General features: G+C 38.0%; 1 protein-coding gene across 3 annotated transcripts in view; it reads left to right on the forward strand.

Annotated features, from left to right (window-relative positions):
• LIN7A (lin-7 homolog A, crumbs cell polarity complex component) overlaps window positions 1-24,402 on the forward strand; it is a 157,311-nt gene that overhangs the window by 83,994 nt on the left and 48,915 nt on the right. For 2 of the 3 annotated variants that reach the window (XM_043446640.1, XM_043446642.1), the window contains exons 3-4: window positions 20,802-20,873; window positions 23,410-23,619. In XM_043446640.1, coding sequence (XP_043302575.1) covers window positions 20,802-20,873; window positions 23,410-23,619 — 282 coding nt within the window. The remainder of the gene's footprint in view (window positions 1-20,801; window positions 20,874-23,409; window positions 23,620-24,402) is intronic. The other variant, XM_043446641.1, reaches the window with a different exon arrangement.

A 24,402-nucleotide genomic window follows, 5' to 3' on the forward strand; every position in this document is an offset into this window, starting at 1 on the left:
TCTTCCCAAAATTTTGTTCAGGCATATCCTGTCCCAGGGGACTCTGGCTGTGTAACAAGGACAGGATGGGAACAGCTGCCTTAAGGGATTTCTTTTTTAGACAACGGAAAGGAAGGAGATTTCTCCCTGGTGGCTTGGCCACCTGTCATGTGGACCCTGTGGAAATTCTCCATTGTGATCTCATTTTTTTCCTTAAAGTTATTAAATAATTTGTACAAAATATTTAATTTGTTCAACCCTATGAAAGTTCTGTGTGTTAAGAAACCACTAGGAAATATAACCCAATTATAAAAATAAATAGAGACATTAATAGTAAACAGCATAGTTTTTAAAATTATAATCATCCTTCACTTTTATAGTTTCACAATTAATGCTTCTGCTTTTTATAACAGAATAATTATAATTAGTTGTGAAACTATAAAACCGAAAAAAGTATCTTCTGTTCCTTTTGGAAAATTTAAGTATATCCAGAATCATTTTAATTCACTTAAAACAAATGATATAACTAACTTCTGGTAATTTTTAAAATGATGGAGATTCTGAAGACTGATATGTAACTTAAACCAATAGTTTTATGCCTCCCTACTGAGCTCCTCCAGAACTAAAACAAGAAAAAAATACAATATGCCATCCAATTACCATCAGGCATGAGAGGGCATTTAATCCTCTTTGGGAAGTGATCTCACATTACCCTCCTTGAGGGTCCTCTCATCCTTGCCACATCATTTGGGAAGTAGAGTGCTGGAGAACTTTCTTAATGTGCACTTCTCATTAGAATTAGCCCATGAACAACATTTTAGAAAAAGTTCCCATCCCTTTATAACTTGCTTAGGAGGATGGATAGGTATTTAAAGCCATCAGTTTTACCTTCATCTATATCTAAGCATTGATGATCACTTGCAATTTGAGACTGTATTTTCCTTAAGCCTGGTTATACCGTTTTCATAAATTCACTGTAACACACGAGTTAGGTCACAAATTATGGACCATTTTAATTTGGCTTTTCTGCTGTTGTAGTCTCCTTGTGTCCTTTAAAGCAAATTGCAAATGGTTGTATCACATTGCAGCAGAAAGTCTTGAGTTACGAAGTTGAGTTTTGAAATGAGATTTGAAATGAGAACCATGAGAGGTAGACTTTAGATTTCAGTGCTATTAAGATGGTATCATCCTGGAGAAGGAAATGGCAACCCACTCCAGCACTCTTGCCTAGAGAATCCCATGGACAGAGGAGCCTGGCAGGCTACAGTCCATGGTGTCGCAACAGTCGGACATGACTGAGTGACTAAACCACCACCACCCCCACAAGATGGCATCATAGCCAGTGGTCCAGGAGTGCACAAATCCTCTCCTGCATTCCATCCATCTTCTTAAAGGGGTACCAACCAAAGAGAAGGACCCAAATAGAAAACAAATGACCACTTTGTTATTAGCGTGGAAAGCACCCAAATCCTCCTCTCTAGTGTGTCTCTTTCTGGTAAAACGTAGATTGGAGAATGAAGTCTGGGCCTAGATACCCAAATGAATTCCCCATCTCCTCCAGTCTGAATCTGCGATGTCAGGTTCGGCTTTAGAAGGTAGAATAGAAAATGAGAGGAACAGGTCCATCTCCTCCAAGCCAGCAGCCCCTACCTGAGTTCCTGTGACATGGGTGCAAAAAGAGCAGAAGATGGGTCTCATGCCTCCTGACCTTTTAGAAACCCTGCCAGTAACCATGGCCTAATAACAGTTCCTGGATGCTGACCAGTCACCTGAGCAGACAGGTCTTCTTTCCCGGGGGATATTGAGGCAATAAGTAGACAGTTGTACAGAAGCTAACACATGAAAGGGAAGGACCGGAAACATTTAGTTCCCCCACATGTCACATTTGTTTTCAATCTTCAAGTTCAGCATTTATTATTTTTGGTTTTGGTTGTAAGTAATGCCATCATTTCAAGTAGGAAATGTCAGTTGACATATTGATTTTACCAGTATTACCATCAAACATCTGCTTTAGTGACTAAACCCTGTTTTTCAATCATTTCAACCTAATAGAGGTATATTACCTTTTGCTTCTCTATACCTGTCAGTATTTTTCTTGTCCAAAAGGCTGGCATGTCTTCATCCAAGTCGGTGGTCCTAGAGAGATGTAGTGTGTGCTCAGTTGCTCAGTCCTGTCCAACTCTTTGCAGCCCTGTGAACTGTAACCTGCCAGGCTCCTCTGTCCATGGGATTTTTCAGGCAGACTACTAGAGTGGGTTGCCGTTTCCTCCTCCAGGGGATCTTCCTGACTCAGGGATCGATCCTGTGTCTCCTGCATTGCAAGTGGATTCTTTACCCACTGAGCCATCTGGGAAAAGACATTACTCGAGAATTTTTTTCACAGGATTGATTTGACCCTTGATGATCCTAACTGTAGTAGACATGACTTGTTGTGTACTTTTTTGTTTTCTTTTGAAAAAGTGGTTGGTTGTAGACATTAAATTTTATACCCTAAATTTGTGGATTATAGGAATTCTAACACTGTGAATTTAAACAGAACATTACCACAGTAAGAAAAGCATATGGGGGCTATATCTATACATGAATAGCTATAGATTTAAATGTGTAAAATTTAATTATGGCTGCTGTTTTTCCAAAATGAAGGAAAAAATTCTAGACAAAAATTAGATATTTTAAAAAATATCTCCTCCTTAATAGATGGGCCACTTTCAATTGATCTGAAATTATTTCTACAAAACCTCCTAAAATAAGTAGACTATGTATTTGGTGACATAATCTCTATTTCTATTTTATTCTAGTCACGTCTAGTACAGTATGCATATTCACATCAGGGCACTTGATTTCTGCATGCATGGACTCTATTAAATGCAATTAAATTTAGAGCCACACAGATTTATTTTACATATTAATACCTCCCTTGGCCTAAAATTTACTAAAATAAAAACTGCTGAGTTTATATTTTGATAAATACACTGGCTTAGTACTGTGAATGTTGTCCAAAAACCTAGGTGGCCTTTAATTATATAAGAACATGAGGGATCTCAACCTTCACTTTTAATGTTATGAAAATATTTAATATTTTAAAATCAGAGTCCACATCAAATAATTTTTCCTTATTCAACTCTTAATCTGAGTTTCCAATTCTGAAAAATCAAGAAATTCATTTAAAAATTATAGATAGCTGTAGATATAAGTATCAGTCTCAATACTCACATTGCATTTTTTTTCCTGCTTGCTTTTTAGTAAAAACCTACACTTAACAAGCTTTAATGAACACGATAATATGGTAGGATTTGGGCCATGTAATTTTCCCATTTAGACTTTTTTCATTCGTTTTTCTGTAATTTGATCATACGTCTTCCTGCTTTTCTCCCTTTTGAGGTTTAATGTCATTTTCATTTTTTACAACGTTGCTGAAAGTTTTCTTTTTTCCAGTCACTGATATGGAGGGGTTTATTTAATCTTGACTATAATTCTATTGACATATTAGTAGTTAGTTTGTCTGTAATAAGGCACTGGAGTTTTCTGTGTTTGAAAGAGATATTACCATTCATTAAAATATGCGTTGCTTTCCACATTTATAAATTTTGACGAATGGGGGCTAATGTCATCTTCTTATTATATTAAATAGTTTATTAAATATATGTAGGGCTTCCCTGGTGGTTGAGATGGTGAAGAATCTGCTTGCAATATGGGAGACCTGGATTTGATCCCTGGGTTGGGAAGATCCCTTGGAGAAAGGAATGGCTACCCACTCCAGTATTCTGGCCTGGAGAATTCCATGGACTGTATATGTATAGTCCATTGGGTTGTAAAGAGCTGGACATGACTGAGTGACTTTCACTTTAAATATATGTAGGTTTTTGTGTTTCGAAGTCTCTATTTTTAGTTTCCAAAATAAGAGTTAAGTTTCTGAATATTTTCATTCGTAAGAAATATTTTCTGCCTTTTTAAAAATCAGAAGCATAGTTGCCATAAAGTGATACTTCCCCTTTTCAGTGTACAGTTTCAGAGTTTTACTAATCCCATGCAGTCATCTTAACCATAACCTATATCAAGGTATTAGAACAGTTCTAACACTCCCCCAATTTTCTCGTGCCTGGTAGTCAGTCTATTCCCACCCCTAGCTACTGACAACCTTCAATCTGTTTTCTGTCCTTATTTATTATTTTGCCTTTTCCTGAGTGTCATATAAATGAAATCATTAGAGATTCTCGCTTCTTTCACTGAGCAACATGCAGTTGAGGTTCATCCATATGGTTGCATGTATGAATAGCTTATTCCTTTTTATTGCCCAGCAGTATTCCATTGTACAGACGTGCTTCCATTTGATTATTCATCTACCTTTGAAGGCTACTGAGTTGTTACCAGTTTGTGGTGATTATGAATAAAGCATGCTTGCATCTCATTTTTATATGAATACACATTTTTATTTATCTTGGATAAATAGCTAAATGTAGGTAATGAATCTTACAAGGTTAGGTTTTAATCAATAGAAAACTATTATTTTGTTTTCTCAGGAGGATGTGGCATTTTCCATTCCCACCAGCAATGTACAAGATTTCTAGTTATTTAACACTCTTTCCATACTAGTTATTGTCAGGATTTTTTAAAAAATCTCAACATTTTAGTAAATGTGTACATGGATCTAACTATGGTTTTAATTTGAATTTCCTAGTGATTAATGATGTTGACTATGTTTTCATAGTTGCCACCCATGTATCTTCCTTGATGACATGCCTGTTCAGATACTTTACCCTTTTTTTTTTTTTTTTTTTGACTTGCCAGGAGGCTTATGGAATCTCAGTTCCCCAACCAAGGATTGAATCTGGGCTATAGCAGTGAAAGTCTGGAATCCTAACTGCTCGGCCACCAAAACTCTATTTTACCCAGTTTTTAATTGGATTGTTTTCTTGTTACTGACTTTTGAGAGCTCTTTATATATTCTGGATAGGAGGTCATTTTTAGCTATGTATTTTGCAAACATATCCTCTCGGTCAACTTGTCTTTTCATTTTCCTAGTTAATTTCTGCATTTTTAACTATGTTTTTATTCTTCACTCTTAGTTTCTTAACCCTCATATTAACAAATTTACTTTGATTTCTAACAAAACTTGCAACTTTTGGAATTGGAAGAGGCTAGAAGAAAACAGACTCCAAATATGGCATAGTTACGTACAACATTTACTTGAATAATATAGCAATGAGGAGTTTTCTTGGCTGAAAATAGCATAAAATCCAACTTGAGTGCTTAGACAAATAAGACTGTTCTTCTTCATTACAAGAAGTTGAGAGTAGGCAGCTGATCACAGGGATTCAGGAGTCCCATGTGATCAGAGCTAATGTCTATACGTTTTGCTGTCCTTTCTCTGTCAGTTAAAGGTTGCTATCACAGCTGATAATATTCACTCAGACGAGAAACAGAGGGAGAAAAAAGGACAGTACTTGTACCAAGACAGCAACACTTTCACAGAAACCTCTCATCTACTTCCAGTTGAATTCTCACTGGACAGAACTGGGTCATGTGTCTAGTCGGTGCTGGGAGGAGAGGGTTGAAAAGAAGGCTTGGGTAAGGTGAGCCTACCTGTGTCTGTCTCACGCAGCAACTTTAAAATAACATCAGAATGCACAGGTCAATAAAACTGTCTGCAAGAGCAGAAGACAGCAATCAGAATCTAGTTTTGAACTCAAAAGCTTTTTCTATACTTGCTGGCCAAGCAGCTAAACGCTAAAGGCATCTTTCCAACTGAATCTTAGACATGCCTGTAATAGTAATAATAAAAATACGGCAGCTATTATAATAAAAGTGTAAGAATAAGATGTCATGGTTCATGAAGCCACAAAACTTTTTCTTCTTTGGCTAACTCTTGAAGATAGTGTTTTACACAGTAGAAAAGTAAGATTCAGAGATAGTATGTCCCTTAAAGTCACATAGAAAAGCGACTGAGGACAAGAAACTCATGATATAGAGTTGTCATCCCTTTCCTACATCTCTGTACCAATCAGAGTTTTCAAGATGAAGAACAATGATTCAGTGTAAAGTTTATATTGATACTGTCTACATAGTCTATGATAAATGAAAGCTCAGAGGCAAAAATCCTCTTGCGCTTGAATTTTAGCTATTTGTTTTAACTCTATCTAAATGGGAACTGTAAACTTGGTACACAAGAGAAGCTTTTGCTATATTTGCATTTGTTATTCTCTCAGTGACATTTTTTCTCTCCAGAAAAAGTAGACTATCTGCTTTTAAATATAAAGAAAAACTAAAATTTAAACTTTTTCACTTAAAATATTTTAAAATAGCCCCCCTATAGTAAACATTAATATTAGCTCAAAGTTTTAGAAGCAGCCAGTATTTTTTTTTTTCATATTTTGGCCCTTATGCCTAACATACTGAGTAGAATAGCCCACAAGTGAATATTAGCTGAATGAATTAATGAATGAATCTTTTTGGACCAACTCACTACACTTCCAATGCTTTTATTGAGTTGATCTGTATTTGTCGATTTTCAGTATCTTAGAATAGATTCTGGGCTCTCTTGGTGGCTCTGCCTGCAATGCGGGAAACTTGGGTTCAATCCCGGGTTAGGAAGATCCCCTGGAGGAGGGCATGGCAACCCACTCCAGTATTCTGGCCTGGAGAACCCCCGTGGACAGAGGAGCCTGGTGGGCTACAGTCCGTGGGGTTGCACAGAGTCAGACACGACCGAGCAACTCATCATGGCACAGCATAGCAGAATAGGTTCTAGATACACAAAATGCTTGTTGAACTTGTGGGATTTATTCAAGGTTAGGGAATTACTGATTAAAATGTAAAGTAAAACTCTGTAGAAAAGTTTTTATAAATTATTTGACTTTTCACTAGGAATTAAATGTATCATATCCAGTAGAATGTGCTTAGAAATAGTGTAGGTGAAGTTTGCCAAACGTTTGGGGACCCAAAAGATTCAGAGGACCATAAGCCCCATCCACTGTCCCTTGAAGAAGCCTGTACGACAGTTTTCTGTTTTCCCTTCAGAAGCTTTATCAGGGTGTCTGGAAAGTACTTTAGCTTTCCCTAACAACTTTCTTCAAAAATTTATACTTTTACAATTGTCCTTGAAAAGTAAGATAGGCAGGGATAGGCTTTGCCCCTTAGGAAATAAAAGGCTAAGAAACGTTCATAAGATGACACAACTAATGAAAAAATAATTAATGTCTCCAGGCTTTGACTTAGAACATGACCTTTATAGCTCAATTTTGAAAGCCAAGTAATCAGAATCTATTGTATTTTATAAGATGAAAGCTGACAATAATGCTCGATTTCACTTAGTATGTTATAACCAGAAAAGAGGATTAAAATGCTGTTTCACTTTCATTTGGAGTGATATATTTGTTTGTAAATTTACAACCACCACTTGTTTAGTGGTAGATACCATATAAAATCCAGAAACTTTTATTCTGAATATAAAAACTTGTGACAGCTGCACATCTGTTTCAACACATGCTGTCAAAACAGTAGTGGTCTGATGTTGTCTCAGTATAAGAAGACCTGATGTGGTTAAAAGAGGAAAGATGTGGGAGGCAGTTAGATATGAATTTCTGGACCAAACTGACCACTGACTAGCTGTGTGATTTGTGGGCATGTTGCCATCTCCACGGCTGTTTTCTTGTGTGCAGAATGCCTGAACCACAAGTTGTGAGAATGAAATGAACTCAGATATAAAAATGCTTAGCACTACACTTGGCCTATCCTTGATATTTGACTCCAAAGTTATTCATTGAACATTTACAAGACCCTTTACTCAGTGCTATACAAGTTATATTTTATAGCTCACTAATTATTACATATCGAAAGAAAATAGGTATCTCTATTTATTAGTTCAGGGTTTTCCAATCTCAGCTTCATTGGCGTCTTGGTAGATACTTCATTATTGGAGTGGGGCAGGCTACCCTGACCTTTGTGGGATGTTTAGCAGCATCCCAGGCCTCTGCATACTAAAGGCCAGCAACACCATCGCTCTCCCCATCTGTAACAGCCCAGGATGTTTCCAGACATTTCTCAGTGTCTTCTGGAGGTGGGGGCAAAATTGTCCCTAGTTGAGAACCACAGTCTTTTTTTAATTTTTTTTTTATTTTTTATTTTATTGTAGTGGTTTTTGTCATATATTGACATGAATCAGCCATGGACTTACATGTATTCCCCATCCCCCCTCCCACCTCCCTCTCCACCCAATTCCTCTGGGTCTTCCCAGTCTTTTTTTTTTTTTTGTATTTGTTGAGCCAGGTATTTACTTTATTTTTTTAAATTTTTTTTTCTGTTTTTAAAACCTTTTCCCTTTTTTTTTTTATTATTATTATTATTTTTTTCCAGTGGGTTTTGTCATACATTGATATGAATCAGCCATGGATTTACATGTATTCCCAATCCCTATCCCCCCTCCCACCTCCCTCTCCACCCGATTCCTCTGGGTCTTCCCAGTGCACCAGGCCGGAGCACTTGTCTCATGCATCCCACCTGGGCTGGTGATCTGTTTCACCATAGATATTATACATGCTGTTCTTTTGAAATATCCCACCCTCACATTCTCCCACAGAGTTCAAAAGTCTGTTCTGTATTTCTGTGTCTCTTTTTCTGTTTTGCATATAGGGTTATCGTTACCATCTTTCTAAATTCCATATATATGTGTTAGTATGCTGTAATGTTCTTTATCTTTCTGGCTTACTTCACTCTGTATAATGGGCTCCAGTTTCATCCATCTCATTAGGACTGGTTCAAATGAATTCTTTTTAATGGCTGAGTAATATTCCATGGTGTATATGTACCACAGCTTCCTTATCCATTCATCTGCTGATGGGCATCTAGGTTGCTTCCATGTCCTGGCTATTATAAACAGTGCTGCGATGAACATTGGGGTGCACGTGTCTCTTTCAGATCTGGTTTCCTCAGTGTGTATGCCCAGAAGTGGGATTGCTGGGTCATATGGCAGTTCTATTTCCAGTTTTTTAAGAAATCTCCACACTGTTCTCCATAGCGGCTGTACTAGTTTGCATTCCCACCAACAGTGTAAGAGGGTTCCCTTTTCTCCACACCCTCTCCAGCATTTATTGCTTGTAGACTTTTGGATAGCAGCCATCCTGACTGGCGTGTAATGGTACCTCATTGTGGTTTTGATTTGCATTTCTCTGATAATGAGTGATGTTGAGCATCTTTTCATGTGTTTGTTAGCCATCTGTATGTCTTCTTTGGAGAAATGTCTGTTTAGTTCTTTGGCCCATTTTTTGATTGGGTCATTTATTTTTCTGGAATTGAGCTGCAGGAGTTGCTTGTATATTTTTGAGATTAATCCTTTGTCTGTTTCTTCATTTGCTATTATTTTCTCCCAATCTGAGGGCTGTCTTTTCACCTTACTTATAGTTTCCTTTGTAGTGCAAAAGCTTTTAAGTTTCATTAGGTCCCATTTGTTTAGTTTTGCTTTTATTTCCAATATTCTGGGAGGTGGGTCATAGAGGATCTTGCTGTGATTTATGTCGGAGAGTGTTTTGCCTATGTTCTCCTCTAGGAGTTTTATAGTTTCTGGTCTTACATTTAGATCTTTAATCCATTTTGAGTTTATTTTTGTGTATGGTGTTAGAAAGTGTTCTAGTTTCATTCTTTTACAAGTGGTTGACCAGTTTTCCCAGCACCACTTGTTAAAGAGGTTGTCTTTTTTCCATTGTATATCCTTGCCTCCTTTGTCAAAGATAAGGTGTCCATAGGTTCGTGGATTTATCTCTGGGCTTTCTATTCTGTTCCATTGATCTATATTTCTGTCTTTGTGCCAGTACCATACTGTCTTGATGACTGTGGCTTTGTAGTAGAGTCTGAAGTCAGGCAGGTTGATTCCTCCAGTTCCATTCTTCTTTCTCAAGATTACTTTGGCTATTCGAGGTTTTTTGTATTTCCATACAAATTGTGAAATTCTTTGGTCTAGTTCTGTGAAAAATACCGTTGGTAGCTTGATAGGATTGCATTGAATCTATAGATTGCTTTGGGTAGAATAGCCATTTTGACAATATTGATTCTTCCAATCCATGAACACGGTATGTTTCTCCATCTGTTTGTGTCCTCTTTGATTTCTTTCATCAGTGTTTTATAGTTTTCTATGTATAGGTCTTTTGTTTCTTTAGGTAGATATACTCCTAAGTATTTTATTCTTTTTGTTGCAATGGTGAATGGTATTGTTTCCTTAATTTCTCTTTCTGTTTTTTCATTGTTAGTATATAGGAATGCAAGGGATTTCTGTGTGTTAATTTTATATCCTGCAACTTTACTATATTCATTGATTAGCTCTAGTAATTTTCTGGTAGAGTCTTTAGGGTTTTCTATGTAGAGGATCATGTCATCTGCAAACAGTGAGAGTTTACTTCTTCTTTTCCTATCTGGATTCCTTTTACTTCTTTTTCTGCTCTGATTGCTGTGGCCAGAACTTCCAACACTATGTTGAATAGTAGTGGTGAGAGTGGGCACCCTTGTCTTGTTCCTGATTTCAGGGGAAATGCCTTCAATTTTTCACCATTGAGGGTGATGCTTGCTGTGGGTTTGTCATATATAGCTTTTATTATGTTGAGGTATGTTCCTTCTATTCCTGCTTTTTGGAGAGTTTTAATCATAAATGAGTGTTGAATTTTGTCAAAGGCTTTCTCTGCATCTATTGAGATAATCATATGGTTTTTATCTTTCAATTTGTTAATGTGGTGTATTACATTGATTGATTTGCGGATATTAAAGAATCCTTGCATTCCTGGGATAAAGCCCACTTGGTCATGGTGTATGATTTTTTTAATATGTTGTTGGATTCTGTTTGCTAGAATTTTGTTAAGGATTTTTGCATCTATGTTCATCAGTGATATTGGCCTGTAGTTTTCTTTTTTGTGGCATCTTTGTCTGGTTTTGGAATTAGGGTGATGGTGGCCTCATAGAATGAGTTTGGAAGTTTACCTTCATCTGCAATTTTCTGGAAGAGTTTGAGTAAGATAGGTGTTAGCTCTTCTCTAAATTTTTGGTAGAATTCAGCTGTGAAGCCATCTGGTCCTGGGCTTTTGTTTGCTGGAAGATTTTTGATGACAGTTTCGATTTCCTTGCTTGTGATGGGTCTGTTAAGATCTTCTATTTCTTCCTGGTTCAGTTTTGGAAAGTTATACTTTTCTAAGAATTTGTCCATTTCATCCAAGTTGTCCATTTTATTGGCATAGAGCTGCTGTAGTAGTAGTCTCTTATGATCCTTTGTATTTCAGTGTTGTCTGTTGTGATCTCTCCATTTTCATTTCTAATTTTGTTAATTTGGTTTTTCTCTCTTTGTTTCTTAATGAGTCTTGCTAATGGTTTGTCAATTTTGTTTATTTTTTCAAAAAACCAGCTTTTAGCTTTGTTGATTTTTGCTATGGTCTCTTTAGTTTCTTTTGCATTTATTTCTGCCCTGATTTTTAAGATTTCTTTCCTTCTGCTAAACTCTGGGGTTCTTCATTTCTTCCTTCTCTAATTGCTTTAGGTGTAGAGTTAGGTTATTTATTTGGTTTTTTTCTTGTTTCTTGATGTAAGCCTGTAATGCTATGAACCTTCCCCTTAGCACTGCTTTTACAGTGTCCCATAGGTTTTGGTTTGTTGTGTTTTCATTTTCATTCATTTCTATACATATTTTGATTTCTTTTTTGATTTCTTCTATGATTTGTTGGTTATTCAGAAGCGTGTTATTTAGCCTCCATATGTTTGAAGTTTTAACAATTTTTTTCCTGTAATTGAGATCTAATCTTACTGCACTGTGGTCAGAAAAGATGACTGGAATGATTTCAATTTTTTTGAATTTTCCAAGACCAGATTTATGGCCCAGGATGTGATCTATTCTGGAGAATGTTCCGTGTGCACTTGAGAAAAAGGTGAAGTTGATTGTTTTGGGGTGAAATGTCCTATAGATATCAATTAGGTCTAGCTGGTCCATTGTGTCATTTAAGGTTTGTGTTTCCTTGTTAATTTTCTGTTTAGTTGATCTATCCATAGTTGTGAGTGGGGTATTAAAGTCTCCCACTATTATTGTGTTACTATTAATTTCCTCTTTCATACTCGTTAGCGTTTGCCGTACATATTGCGGTGCTCCTATGTTGGGTGCATATATATTTATAATTGTTATATCTTCTTCTTTGATTGATCCTTTGATCATTATGTAGTGTCCTTCTTTGTCTCTTTTCACATCCTTTATTTGAAAGTCTATTTTATCTGATATGAGTATTGCGACTCCTGCTTTCTTTTGGTCTCCGTTTGCATGAAATATTTTTTTCCAGCCCTTCACTTTTAGTCTGTATGTGTCTCTTGTTTTGAGGTGGGTCTCTTGTAGACAGCATATATAGGGGTCTTGTTTTTGTATCCATTCAGCCAATCTTTGTCTTTTGGTTGGGGCATTCAACCCATTTACATTTAAGGTAATTATTGATAGGTGTGGTCCCGTTGCCATTTACTTTGTTGTTTTGGGTTCACGTTTATACAACCTTTCTGCATTTCCTGTCTAGAGAAGATCCTTTAGCATTTGTTGAAGAGCTGGTTTGGTGGTGCTGAATTCTCTCAGCTTTTGCTTGTCTGTAAAGCTTTTGAATTCTCCTTCATATCTGAATGAGATCCTTGCTGGGTACAGTAATCTAGGTTGTAGGTTATTCTCTTTCATTACTTTCAGTATGTCCTGCCATTCCCTTCTGGCCTGGAGGGTTTCTATTGATAGATCAGCTGTTATCCTTATGGGAATCCCTTTGTGTGTTATTTGTTGTTTTTCCCTTGCTGCTTTTAATATTTGTTCTTTGTGTTTGATCTTTGTTAATTTGATTAATATGTGTCTTGGGGTGTTTCGCCTTGGGTTTATCCTGTTTGGGACTCTCTGGGTTTCTTGGATTTGGGTGGCTATTTCCTTCCCCATTTTAGGGAAGTTTTCAGCTATTATCTCCTCGAGTATTTTCTCATGGCCTTTCTTTTTGTCTTCTTCTTCTGGAACTCCTATGATTCGAATGTTGGGGCGTTTCACATTGTCCCAGAGGTCCCTGAGGTTGTCCTCATTTCTTTTGATCCTTTTTTCTTTTTTCCTCTCTGCTTCATTTATTTCCACCATTTTATCTTCTACCTCACTTATCCTATCTTCTGCCTCCGTTATTCTACTCTTGGTTCCCTCCAAAGTGTTTTTGATCTCATTCATTGCATTATTCATTTTTAATTGACTCTTTTTTATTTCTTCTAGGTCTTTATTAAACAGTTCTTGAATCTTTTCAATCTTTGTTTCCAGGCTATTTATCTGTAACTCCATTTTGTTTTCAAGATTTTGGATCATTTTTATTATCATTATTCTAAATTCTTTTTCAGGTAGATTCCCTATCTCCTCCTCTTTTGTTTGACTTGGTGGGCATTTTTCATGTTCCTTTACCTGTTGGGTATTTCTTTGCCTTTTCATCTTGTTTAGATTGCTGTATCTGGAGTGGGCTTTCTGTATTCTGGAGGTCTGTGGTTCCTTTTTATTGTGGAGGATTAACCCAGTGGGTGGGGTTAGACGATTGGCTTGTCAAGATTTCCTGGTTAGGGGAGCTTGCGTCAGTGTTCTGGTGCGTGGAACTTGATTTCTTCTCTTTGGAGAGCAATGGAGTGCCCAGTAATGAGTTTTGAGATGGGTCTATGTGTTAGGTGTGTCCTTGGGCAGCCTGTATGTTGATGTTCAGGGCTATGTTCCTGCGTTGCTGGAGAATTTGCGTGGTATGTCTTGCTCTAAAACTTATTGGCTCTTGGGTGGTGGTTGGTTTCAGTGTAGGTATGGAGGCTTTTGGACGGTCACTTATTACTTAAAGTTCCATGTAGTCAGGAGTTTTCTGGTGTTCTCAGGTTTTGGGCTTAAGTCTCCTGCCTCTGGATTTCAGTTTTCTTCTTCCTGTAGTCTCAGGACTCTCCAACTATACAGCCCTGATAAGAAAACTTCTAGGTTAATGGCTAAAAGATTCTCCCCCCGTTAGGGACACCCAGAGAGGTTCACAGAGTTACATGAAGAAGAGGAGAGGGAGGAGGGAGATAGAGATGAACAGGAGGAGAAAAAGGGGGACTCAAGAGGAGAGAGACAGATCTACGCAGCTGTCTGTTCCCAGAGTGTTCTCCGTAGCCCAGTCACCTACAAGGATTCACAGAATTGGATTGGGAAGAGAAGGGGAAAGGAGGAAATAGAGGTGTTCTGAGGTAGAAAACAGAGAGTCAAGATTGGGAGAGAATAATCTTCGGTTTAAAAATAGGGCTTCTCTTCTTTTTTTTTTTTGTAAGGTTATAGTGTATTGAAAATGAAAATTAAGGAGTAGTAGAGGAGTACTAGAGGACTTTAAAAGAAATAAGAGAAAAAGAAAAATAGAAAATAGAAGAGAAAAAGGAAAGAAAAAAAAGAAAAAAAAAGAAAGAAAAAGAAAAAAAAAAAAAAAAAAAATTTTTTTTTCCCCTAATTAAAAAATCGTAAAAGTCTGTGGAAATGAAAGTTAAGGAGTAATGGGGGAGTAATAGGGGATTTTAAAGGAAAATAAAAGAGAAGAAAGAAAAAAGAAAAAAAAGAAAAAAAGAAAAAAAATTAAAAAAATTAAAAAAAAAAGAGAAAAAAGTAAAATTATATCTAGGAGTTTCTCTGGAGCTGTTGCGGTCAGTGTGGGTTCGGCTCAGTTTCAGATAGCTCCTCGTTCCAGCTTACGCTTCTCGATATCTACAGGCCCCTCCGGTGTAGTCAGTGTTTCCTAGAGGGATTTTAATCTGTTGCACCAGTCCCTTCTGAAGCGGTTCCCTTTGTTTATTTGGCTTCTGTTTGCCGGTCTCTTCAGAGCCTCATTTCCGCCCTGACACAGGCGGGCGGAGGTGGACTCTTCTTATTCAGGTAGCTAGTTCCGTCGCTCTGCGGGGCAGGGAGGGGCTTGCGCTGCAGGGAGTGGCTGGCGCTATGGGGACGGGCTTGCGCTGCCGGGAGGGGCTGACGCTGCTTTCTCCGTCTGTGCTGCTCAGGCTCCCGGCTGTTCTATATGGAGCGCGCCCCGCGCTGCGCGAGGTTCCAGCCCTCGGGTGTTCCACAAAAGCGCGGAAGGAAAAGCTGCGCCTGTTCTCTGTGCCTTCCCCGTCAGAGCGGTCCAGGCAGCCAGGGGCTTGATGGGCGCACTATCCCCAGGTGTGGCGCGCCCCCTCCCTTCCGCGGACCCAGTCTCAGTTTCCGCTGGCGCCAGTCGGGTGCGCGCGCCTTCTGCCCTCCGCGTCCCCAGCCCCAGTCCCCGCCCGCGCCGGTCGGGTGCCTGCGCCCTGTGTCTCACTGCGACCTTCCCCTCCCCCTTGCCTCCTGCCTCAGGCGGGGCTGGGCCGGTCCGCAGCCTGCGAGCTCCTCTCTGGACCCTCTCGGTCTCTTTGTTCTGCGAATGGCCGGCAGTGTGTTCGGGCCGGTTAATTTACTCTCTCTCTTTTGGTCTCCCACAGTTCAAGTTGGCAACTCACAGAAGTTCCCTCCGATTGTCCTCAGGGCACTCGGGCCCGGACCCTACCCCCAAGCAATGCCGCCTAAGAGCTCCCGGGATGGATCTCCGTCCTTAGCTCTTTTGTCTCACTTTTTATCTTTTATATTTTGTCCTACCTCCTTTCGAAGACAATGGGCTGCTTTTCTGGGCGCCTGATGACCTCAGCTAGCGATCCGAAGTTGTCCTGCGAAGTTTGCTCTGCGTTCAGTTATTCTTTTGATGAATTTGTAGGAGAGAAAGTGGTCTCCCCGTCCTACTCCTCCTCCATCTTGGCTCCTCCCCCCCTTCCCAGTCTTAATAATTATGGAGAACCACAGTCTTTCATCAATTCTTCCTAAAAGTGTTCACAGCCTCCTAGTCCTAGAAGATTCTTCCTCAAAGTTCCCAGGGTCAAATACATTGGGAAACATTAAACAGTGATAATAGTAATTAATTTTTTATGCATTTACTATATCCTATGGACAGTTCGTATCTCATTGAATCTTTACAACAGAAGAACTACAAGTTAGTTGCTGCTTCAAGCACATTTTTCAAATTAAAAATTGAGCTGCAGAGAAATCAAGTAACTGATCAAGATCATACAATTAATAAGTGGCTCAGGGTTTGTTTCCTTCAGAGCCTGTGCAGTTATCTATACACACTACTTCTTGTATAGCCCGTTTTTAAATTCACAATTCATACTGGGGTGTTAAGGATAATTATTCTTAATTTGTATTTCTCTCAGACTCTTAGAAAATTATTTTTTGCTTTTGCGCTTCAATTTTCCTCCTTTTATTTTTTTATTGAAATATAATTAACATATATTAGTTTCAAATGTACAGCATAGCAATTCAATATTTGTCTACATTCTGAAATAATCACCACAGTTAGTCTAGTTAGCATCCATAACTGTGAATAGTTACAAATTTTTTTCTTTTTTTCCTTGTGAGGAGGACTTTTATGATCTGCTGTCTTAGCAACTTTCAAATATCCAATACATAGCTCCATGGGGTCGCAACAAGTCAGACATGACTAAGCAGGCATATGTACACAAGTACTGTTAACTGCAGTGACCTTGCTGTCCACTGTATTCCCAGGACTGATTTTGTAACTGAAGTTTGGACCTTTTTGCCCACACCATCCCCCTTCTTTGGCAACCACCGATCTGTTTTCTATATCTATGAGCTTGGTTTTATTTGTTTGCTTGTTTTTTTTTTTTTTTGGTTGTTTGTTTTTTTACATGCCACATATAAGTAAGATCATATGGTATTTATGTTTCTCTGTCTGACTGATTTTAGTTAGCATGATGCCTTCAGGATCCATCTGCTTTATAACATGATGCCTTCAGGATCCATCTACTTTATAACAAATTGCAAGATTTTATTCTTTGGCTATAGTATCCCGTTGCATGTTTATCCATTGATATCTGCCTAGTTTGTCTCTATACCTTGGCTCTCCTTAATAATGCTGCAATGAACATGGTGTGTGTGTATATCTTTTTGAGTCAGTGTTTTCATTTTCTCTGGGTGAATACTCAGAAATGGAATTACTGGATCATAATGCAGTTCTGTTTTTAATTTTTTGAGGAAATTCCGCAATATTTTCCATAGTGGTTACACTAATGGGACTTCCCTGGTGGCTCAGACAGTAAAGCATCTGCCTACAGTGAGGGAGACCCAGGTTCCATCCCCGGGAAGATCCTCTGGAGAAGCCAATGGCATCCCACTCCAGTGCTCTTGCCTGGAAAATCCCATGGACAGAGGCGCCTGGTAGGCTGCAGTCCATGGGATCGCAAAGGGTCGGACACAACTGAGCGACTTCACTTTCACTTTACACTATCTTACAGTTGCACCAACAGTGCAGGGCAGCTTTCTGTTCTCCACATCCTCTCCAACTCTTGCTATTTCTTGTCTTTTCCGTAATAGCCATTCTAACAGGTGTGAGATGATATCTCATCATGGTTTTGATTTGCATCCCCTGATGATTAGTGATGTGTTAGTGACGCTGAGCTTCCTTTCCTGTGCCTGTAGGCCATCTGTATGTCTTCTCTGGAAAACTGTCTATTCAGATCCCCTGCCCATTTTTAAATTAGATTGTTTTGTTTTTGCTGTTGAGTTGTGTGAGTTTGTATATTTTGAATATTATCCTCTTATCAGATATGTGATTTGCAGATATTTTCTCCCATTCAGTAAGTTGCTTTTTCATTTCGTTGATGGCTTCCCTTGCTGTGCAGAAGCTTTTTAATTTGATGTCGTCTCATTTGTTTATTTTTGCTTTTGTTACCTTTGCTTTTAGAGTCAGATCCAAAAAATTATCTCTAAGACCACTATCAAGCAGCTTACCACCTGTTTTCCTCTGTGAGTTTTATGGTTTTAGGTCTAACATTCAAGTGTCTAATCCACCTTGAATGAGTTTGTGCGTATGGTCCAAGATCAGTGTTTAGTTCCATCCTCTTGCCTGTGGCTGTTCAGTTCTCTCGGCAGTGTTTATCTGTAAGACCGCTCTTTCCCTATTGTGTACGCTTATTTCCATTATCATGAATTAATCGACCATTCACGCTCAGGTTTAATTCTGGGCTCTCCAGTCTGTTGCATTGATCTATGCCTGGTTTTGTGTCAACACCATACAGTTTTGGTCACTACAGCTTTGTAGTACAGTTGGAAAACAAGCCGGGTGATGCCTCCAGCTTTGTTCTCCTTTTTCAAGATTGCTTTGTCTATTCAAGGTCTTTTGTGGTTCCATATAAATTTTAGGATTATGTTCTATTTTTATGAAAAATGTCTTTGGAATTTTGATAAGAATTGCATTGAATCTGTAGATTGTGTTAAACTTAGATAAATGAGAGTCTTCCTGATGGAAGGGCATTCCAAACAGAACACACGGCCTGTGCAAAGGCCTGAACAACTCAGAGGGTGTGCTGTGTCTGGTTAATGCTCAGAGAGGAGGAAAGGAAGTAGGAAAACAAGACTAAAGAGAGGAGCCTGGGTTCTGCATTGTTTTGCTGGCTGGACTTTTGTAAGCATTTGACTTTGCAGCCTTTACTGTAAGGGCAGCAGCGAGCCAGGAGCACCGCAGCAGCATGGTCTGGTTGATGGTGATAACTAAAGTCCATAGTGCTCTGTTGGTGGAAAGACCCAATTGACATTAATGCAGTGCTTTGAGCAACAGATAGTGAGTCAGGATGGAGCAAAGGGGTCAAATTTGAGAGAGTTTTAACAAGTGAAACAGGCTAGAGAAAATCTTCTCTTAAATAGGCTGTAAGAGCAAATAAGCGGCATTTGTGGAAGGGCTATTTCTATGAAACAAAACGATGTACCGTCTCGGAGGTAGCATGGAAGCATGTATAGCAGCTATTTTTGATAATCTGAAGAATTTGAATGAACAGATCCCAGTTCCACAAAATGCTTTTCAGAAAACTGTGCTCTTCCCTGTTTAGACTTCCTACAGAAATTGGATAAACTGGTTATTTAGTGGAAGTACAAGATAAAAGGTAGATTCTAAGTAGTCCTTCTGCCTTTCTAGTCCAGACTACTTTGTCTTTCTCCTCCTTAAATATGCTACCTGGGGAAGATGAATCAGCACTCGTGGGGATTTTCAACCAAATGTATTTGAGAAATGAGCCAATAAAAAAATGTTGGGAAATTAGTCCCAGACACTCAATGAATGGTTATTGGATGGATGAATTGATCAACTTTTAAATTGACCTTAATAACTTTTAACTTAAGCATATAAAGTAAGATTAATAGAAAGGAAAAAAAATCTTCAATTTAAATTTTCCGATTTTATCTTTTATTGATGTAGCTTCCAGGTCACTCCTGAAATATGCTCCAGTATAATGCCAAATGGACTTTTACCTTTGTGCTTTGCTGTGTTGGGCTTAGTCGCTCAGTCATATCCAACACTTTACGACTCCATGGACTGTAGCCTGCCAGGCTCCTCTGTCCATGGGATTTGCCAGGCGATAATACTGGAGTGGGTTGCCATTTCCTTCTCCAGGGGATCTTCCTGACCCAGGGATTAAACTCGGGTCTCCTGCTTTGCAGGCAGATTCTTTACTGTCTGAACCACCATGGGAAGAGGGAGGTGCCACTTTGAGGACACTGAATCCAGGAAGAGACCTAAGCTGGGAGTAAGAGAAAGACAGGACTCTTACTTTAGCAACCTAAATGAGAGGCTTGATGTGGCATGCATGAACAGTTCCCACCATGGGAAGATTTATTATTTAAATCTTCAAAATGAGCGTATAACAAGCATATTTAATCATGTTATTTTTCAAAACATCTTCTTCAAACTATCCTTTAAAAGTCATCTTCTACAGTTCCGTTTATTTAAAATTAAGCAATATATTTTAGCGACTGATTTCCTAGCCCCATCCCTGGTAGTTTAGAGGAAAAACAGTATTTCTGTTATGTTTCAAAAATCTCTATAGTTGTGTCTAGAATCATACTTAGTAATAATATGTTCTTTCTAAGAGGTACCTGTTGGGGTTGGCGTTCTGAGAGTGTTATTTCAGATGAAAGGAACCATACTAAATAATTATTCTTATTTACTCATTTTTCAGATGGACAAAAAGAATCAAAGTGGTAAAGTGGTTCAACCAAGACCTCATAGTTCCCAAATTGTATTAAAAGGCTCAAACACAGGTCCATTAGTCAGCAAAACCTATGTGCTTACTATAACTGAGTCACTGTAGACTCAGATTTTACGCCTCCATTCTCTCCGTTTCACCTCAATGTTAACATGAACCTGTGGTTGATATGTTGTTCTGTATATCACTTCTGAGATTCTTTTACTTTACTTGTATTTGCTCCTGAATCTCTGTAGTTAAAAATTATGGATATGTATCAGTAACACATTCCAACATGCATACCTTCCAGTGTTCAAGGAAAAGATATTGTAATCTCAGTGTTGTGGAATATTAATTTTGAAAACTATTTTTAAAGTATCACCTAGATTCAGGAAATAACTATATACATCATTTTTATTACATATTTGAGAGATAGAACTGTAAATAATGATAAAAATTTTTACTAAAGGGTTTTTTTTAAATAAAACCAGATATAAAAGTTTTATTACTTGATAAACAAGGATGCCAAATTTAAAACTTCTGAATAAAAGTGATTGCCTTCTCTTTTCTACAGCAATTTCCTCCACCCCATCCAAAAAAAAAATAGGAGGAACTTTTGGATCAAATCATCAGGATAATTGATCCAGACCTATTTCACTTTGTGATAGGGAACTTGTGTTTTAACAATGAAAATTTATTGTCCTATCTGCAATGAAAGAATTGATATTCTTAATGTTCTTACGCATTCTTTTTTTATGTGCACATTTTAGGTGTATCAATACATGCATGAAACGATAACTGTTAATGGCTGTCCCGAATTCCGCGCCAGGGCCACAGCAAAGGTAAGACTTGAGCAGCTTTAGAAACAGACGTAACCCCAGTGATCTAGTAATTGATTGTGCGCGTGTGTGTTTCAGGTTTTCTCGTGTGTACACTGTAAGAGAATTTAGACATCAGTGGCAGCCCAGAGTCTAGAACCAGTACTACTTCCCAGGTAAAAATCCTAATGGAAAATTGAACGTTTCTGCTGCTTCTGTAGCTTAAGAAAGGAGAATGATTTCATTAAACTCACTAAATGTTCATTTGGCACAAGCAAATCTACTGGTTCATCGTAGGAAATACTTCTTGGTTTTCTGACACATTCTTCTGATCCAAAAGAACCTGTTCACTATTCAATGCATGGAAATTTATTTGCACAAGTCTAAAGGTTTGACTCAAGCTAGACATGGCAAGAACTCACCTGATACCCACTGGTGCAGGATTTTCCCATGTACTACTCAGCAGCGCAGCTGAACGAATACAATATTGACCTAAAGGGAAGGCTTGTCAGCTATTATGGTAGAGGCTACATTTGCTCTTGAAAAACTCCAATCCAGAGATTGCAGAGACCCTACGAATGAAAATGTTACAACAGTAGGATCGTGAGATTATATGGAAAATAGGCCATAGGAAATAACAGTTTTAACCTAAAATCACTAGTGCAGTTCTTATTTTATAAGTGCAGAAATGTTATAGTAGATACACATTTGCTTTTTAAAAGCTTTTCTGTTTCTAATAATATATAAGAAATAACTGTTGAAAATAATCAGAATTTTCCATTTAATTCTTTTGTGTTACATCACCTCTTACTTGGTTTCTCTCCTGACTTTTAAGTTTTCATTCTGTAACTGAACACTGTAGACTTGTGACTATTTTTTTTGTTTTTTTTTTACATTTTTTTTAACCCAGGCACAAAAAGGGTATTATTATCATTACATCATGCTTTGCTTGTACTGAAGTGAAACACACACAGAAAAATGATCCCTACATGGTTTAATTAAGGGGAAAGTGAATTATGTAGTATTTTACCATTCTCATTTCTTATTCATGTAGAACAGCAGGATAGCAGCATAATGTTGCAATAGCACAATATTTTCTGGTTGTTTCTGGGCTGTCTGCATTGCATCCATGTCAGCCATTAAAATCTATGCATGACAACAGGGTTTGCATGAGCAAATGCATGTAGCTAAAAATAAGCCATTATTTCCATTTCATTCACTATCTTTCACTAAATGCAGACAGTAACATAATGCTAAGTTGATGTGTTAATGCTGTGTGTGAAAAGGAACGTACAGTTGTTGGGAATCAGTATTTTCAGTGTTGAGTAAATCACTTTATAAAAGACATCTAACCAGCTGTGGTTAAGGCAGGTTACTGGAGGTGGAAAATAAGAAGCAGGCAATATTCTTTCTTTATTTCCATGGAAGGGAGGGGGTGAAAACTAATGGTGAGTTGTTTCTTTAACTTATTTTTTAAACTAATATATATGAATTTTAAAATAAACTTATGTCCATATTAAATTGCATTTTGTACATCTAGGTGTAAAACCATGGGCTTCTCATTTTACCTACATTGCTAGAGTAGTTGAAATATTAATTTTAAATATAGGGGGGAAAAACCTGTGCCAGATAAGAGGACCTCTCATAATAATATGGAATACTGATGTGAAATATTATAATCTGTTTGAATCTATTATTTTGTTTTAGCTTTTTTTTCTTTTAGGCATTTTCAATTTAGGGAAAAAGGAACTAAATTTGCTAAGCCAGTGGTTTCGCAATAGCAAAATTCTAGATGTATTCATCAGGGTACATGTATATGTATATATATGTATGCATATAGAAACATATATATGTGTGTATATATATATGTGTGTGTGTATATATACGTGGTGTATTGAGTAAATATTTATGAATATTTATCAGGTGTCGCTAGTGGTAAAGGACCTGGCCACCAATTCAGGAAATGTAAGGGATGCAGGTTCGATCCCTGGATCAGGAAGATCCTCTGGAGGAGGGCACAGCAATCCATTCCAGTATTCTTGCCTAGAGAACCCCATGTGTGACCCCATGTGTGACCATAGGGTCACAGAGTCAGACACAATTGAAGCTACTTCATGCATGCACAAACACCCGGTTAGACTGTGTAATACAAAAAAGTGGAAGCCACAATCTCAGCCCTTAAGGTGCTGGTGATCCACACGTAATATGCAATAATTATAGTTTATGTACTGTATGTAGGTATTATATGCACCAAAGCTATTTGGAATCCAAGGATAGGAGGAATTGCATCTAACCAAGGTCTCTGGGAAAGATTTTTATGAAAAAGGGAAAACTTTATCATAATGGGTAAGATGTAGAAAGGTGGAAATAGTTGGGCTGAGCTTTACCAGAGAAAGGAAATAAAGGACATCTAAATGAAGAAAGCCCCCTCCCTTTTGTATTCTTTCTTTCACAGGAGAATGCTATAAAATAGGAGGAGTTGCCTGGTCTGCGCACTGCAAATCGTGTGAATAGCCTTATTTCCCTCGTTTTATCACCAAATGATCATCTTTTCTTTCAGGCTACAGTTGCAGCTTTTGCAGCTAGTGAAGGCCATTCCCACCCTCGGGTAGTCGAACTGCCAAAGACAGATGAAGGCCTTGGTTTTAACGTGATGGGAGGAAAGGAGCAAAATTCTCCCATTTATATCTCTCGCATCATTCCTGGAGGGGTGGCTGAAAGACACGGAGGCCTCAAGAGAGGAGACCAGCTGCTGTCAGTGAATGGAGTGGTATGTTCATAATATAATCAGAGGTTTTTCACTCTAAGTACATCCTCCCCTCCCCCCACCGCTGTTATTGAATCAGTATCGAAATCCTAGAGCAAGTCTTTATTTTGTGTCCAAACAACTTCCTAAGCATTGATGGATATCAAACCTACAAAAGAGATAATTTTATAGCTTTGATGTCTCATTTTGTCTTGTTCAGGGATAATAAAGAGGACCTCCTGGGAAAATCATCCCAAGATATTATTCCAGCTAGTAGAATTTTCCCCACATAATACTCTAATTGAATTAATACTTAAAAGAACATAATTTCAAGTCACTTTTATTCAAAGTTTGTTGTTACTCAGTCGCTGAGTTGTGTCTGACTCTGCAACCCCATGGACTGCAGCACAGCAGACTCCCCTTTCCTTCATCAGAGATACGAATGAATTTGCTCAAATTCATGTCCATTGAGTTATTCAAAGTTACTGTAAGCAAATATACACATTTAAAAAACAAAGCTAGAACTTTTACCCTATTTTTCACTTTCATTATAGAGGAAGGATGGCTTTAATATGTATAATAATAACACACATGGAAAAGACTAATGCACAGGTAATTCTTTAAGCCAAGTAAACAGCTACAGCGAAATAAAAATATATTAGCCCCTTTCCCAAAAAAAAAAAGAGCGAGTATCCATTATATTTATCTTGGTTTTCACATGAAGTTAAAAGTATGAACATATATTTTTTTACAGTCTCATATTCTTTGGATGCCATTACCTCCACATGTAATAATGAGTTGTTAATG

Source organism: Cervus canadensis, chromosome 25 (genome assembly GCF_019320065.1).
Source record: "Cervus canadensis isolate Bull #8, Minnesota chromosome 25, ASM1932006v1, whole genome shotgun sequence".
Lineage (NCBI taxonomy): Eukaryota > Metazoa > Chordata > Mammalia > Artiodactyla > Cervidae > Cervus > Cervus canadensis.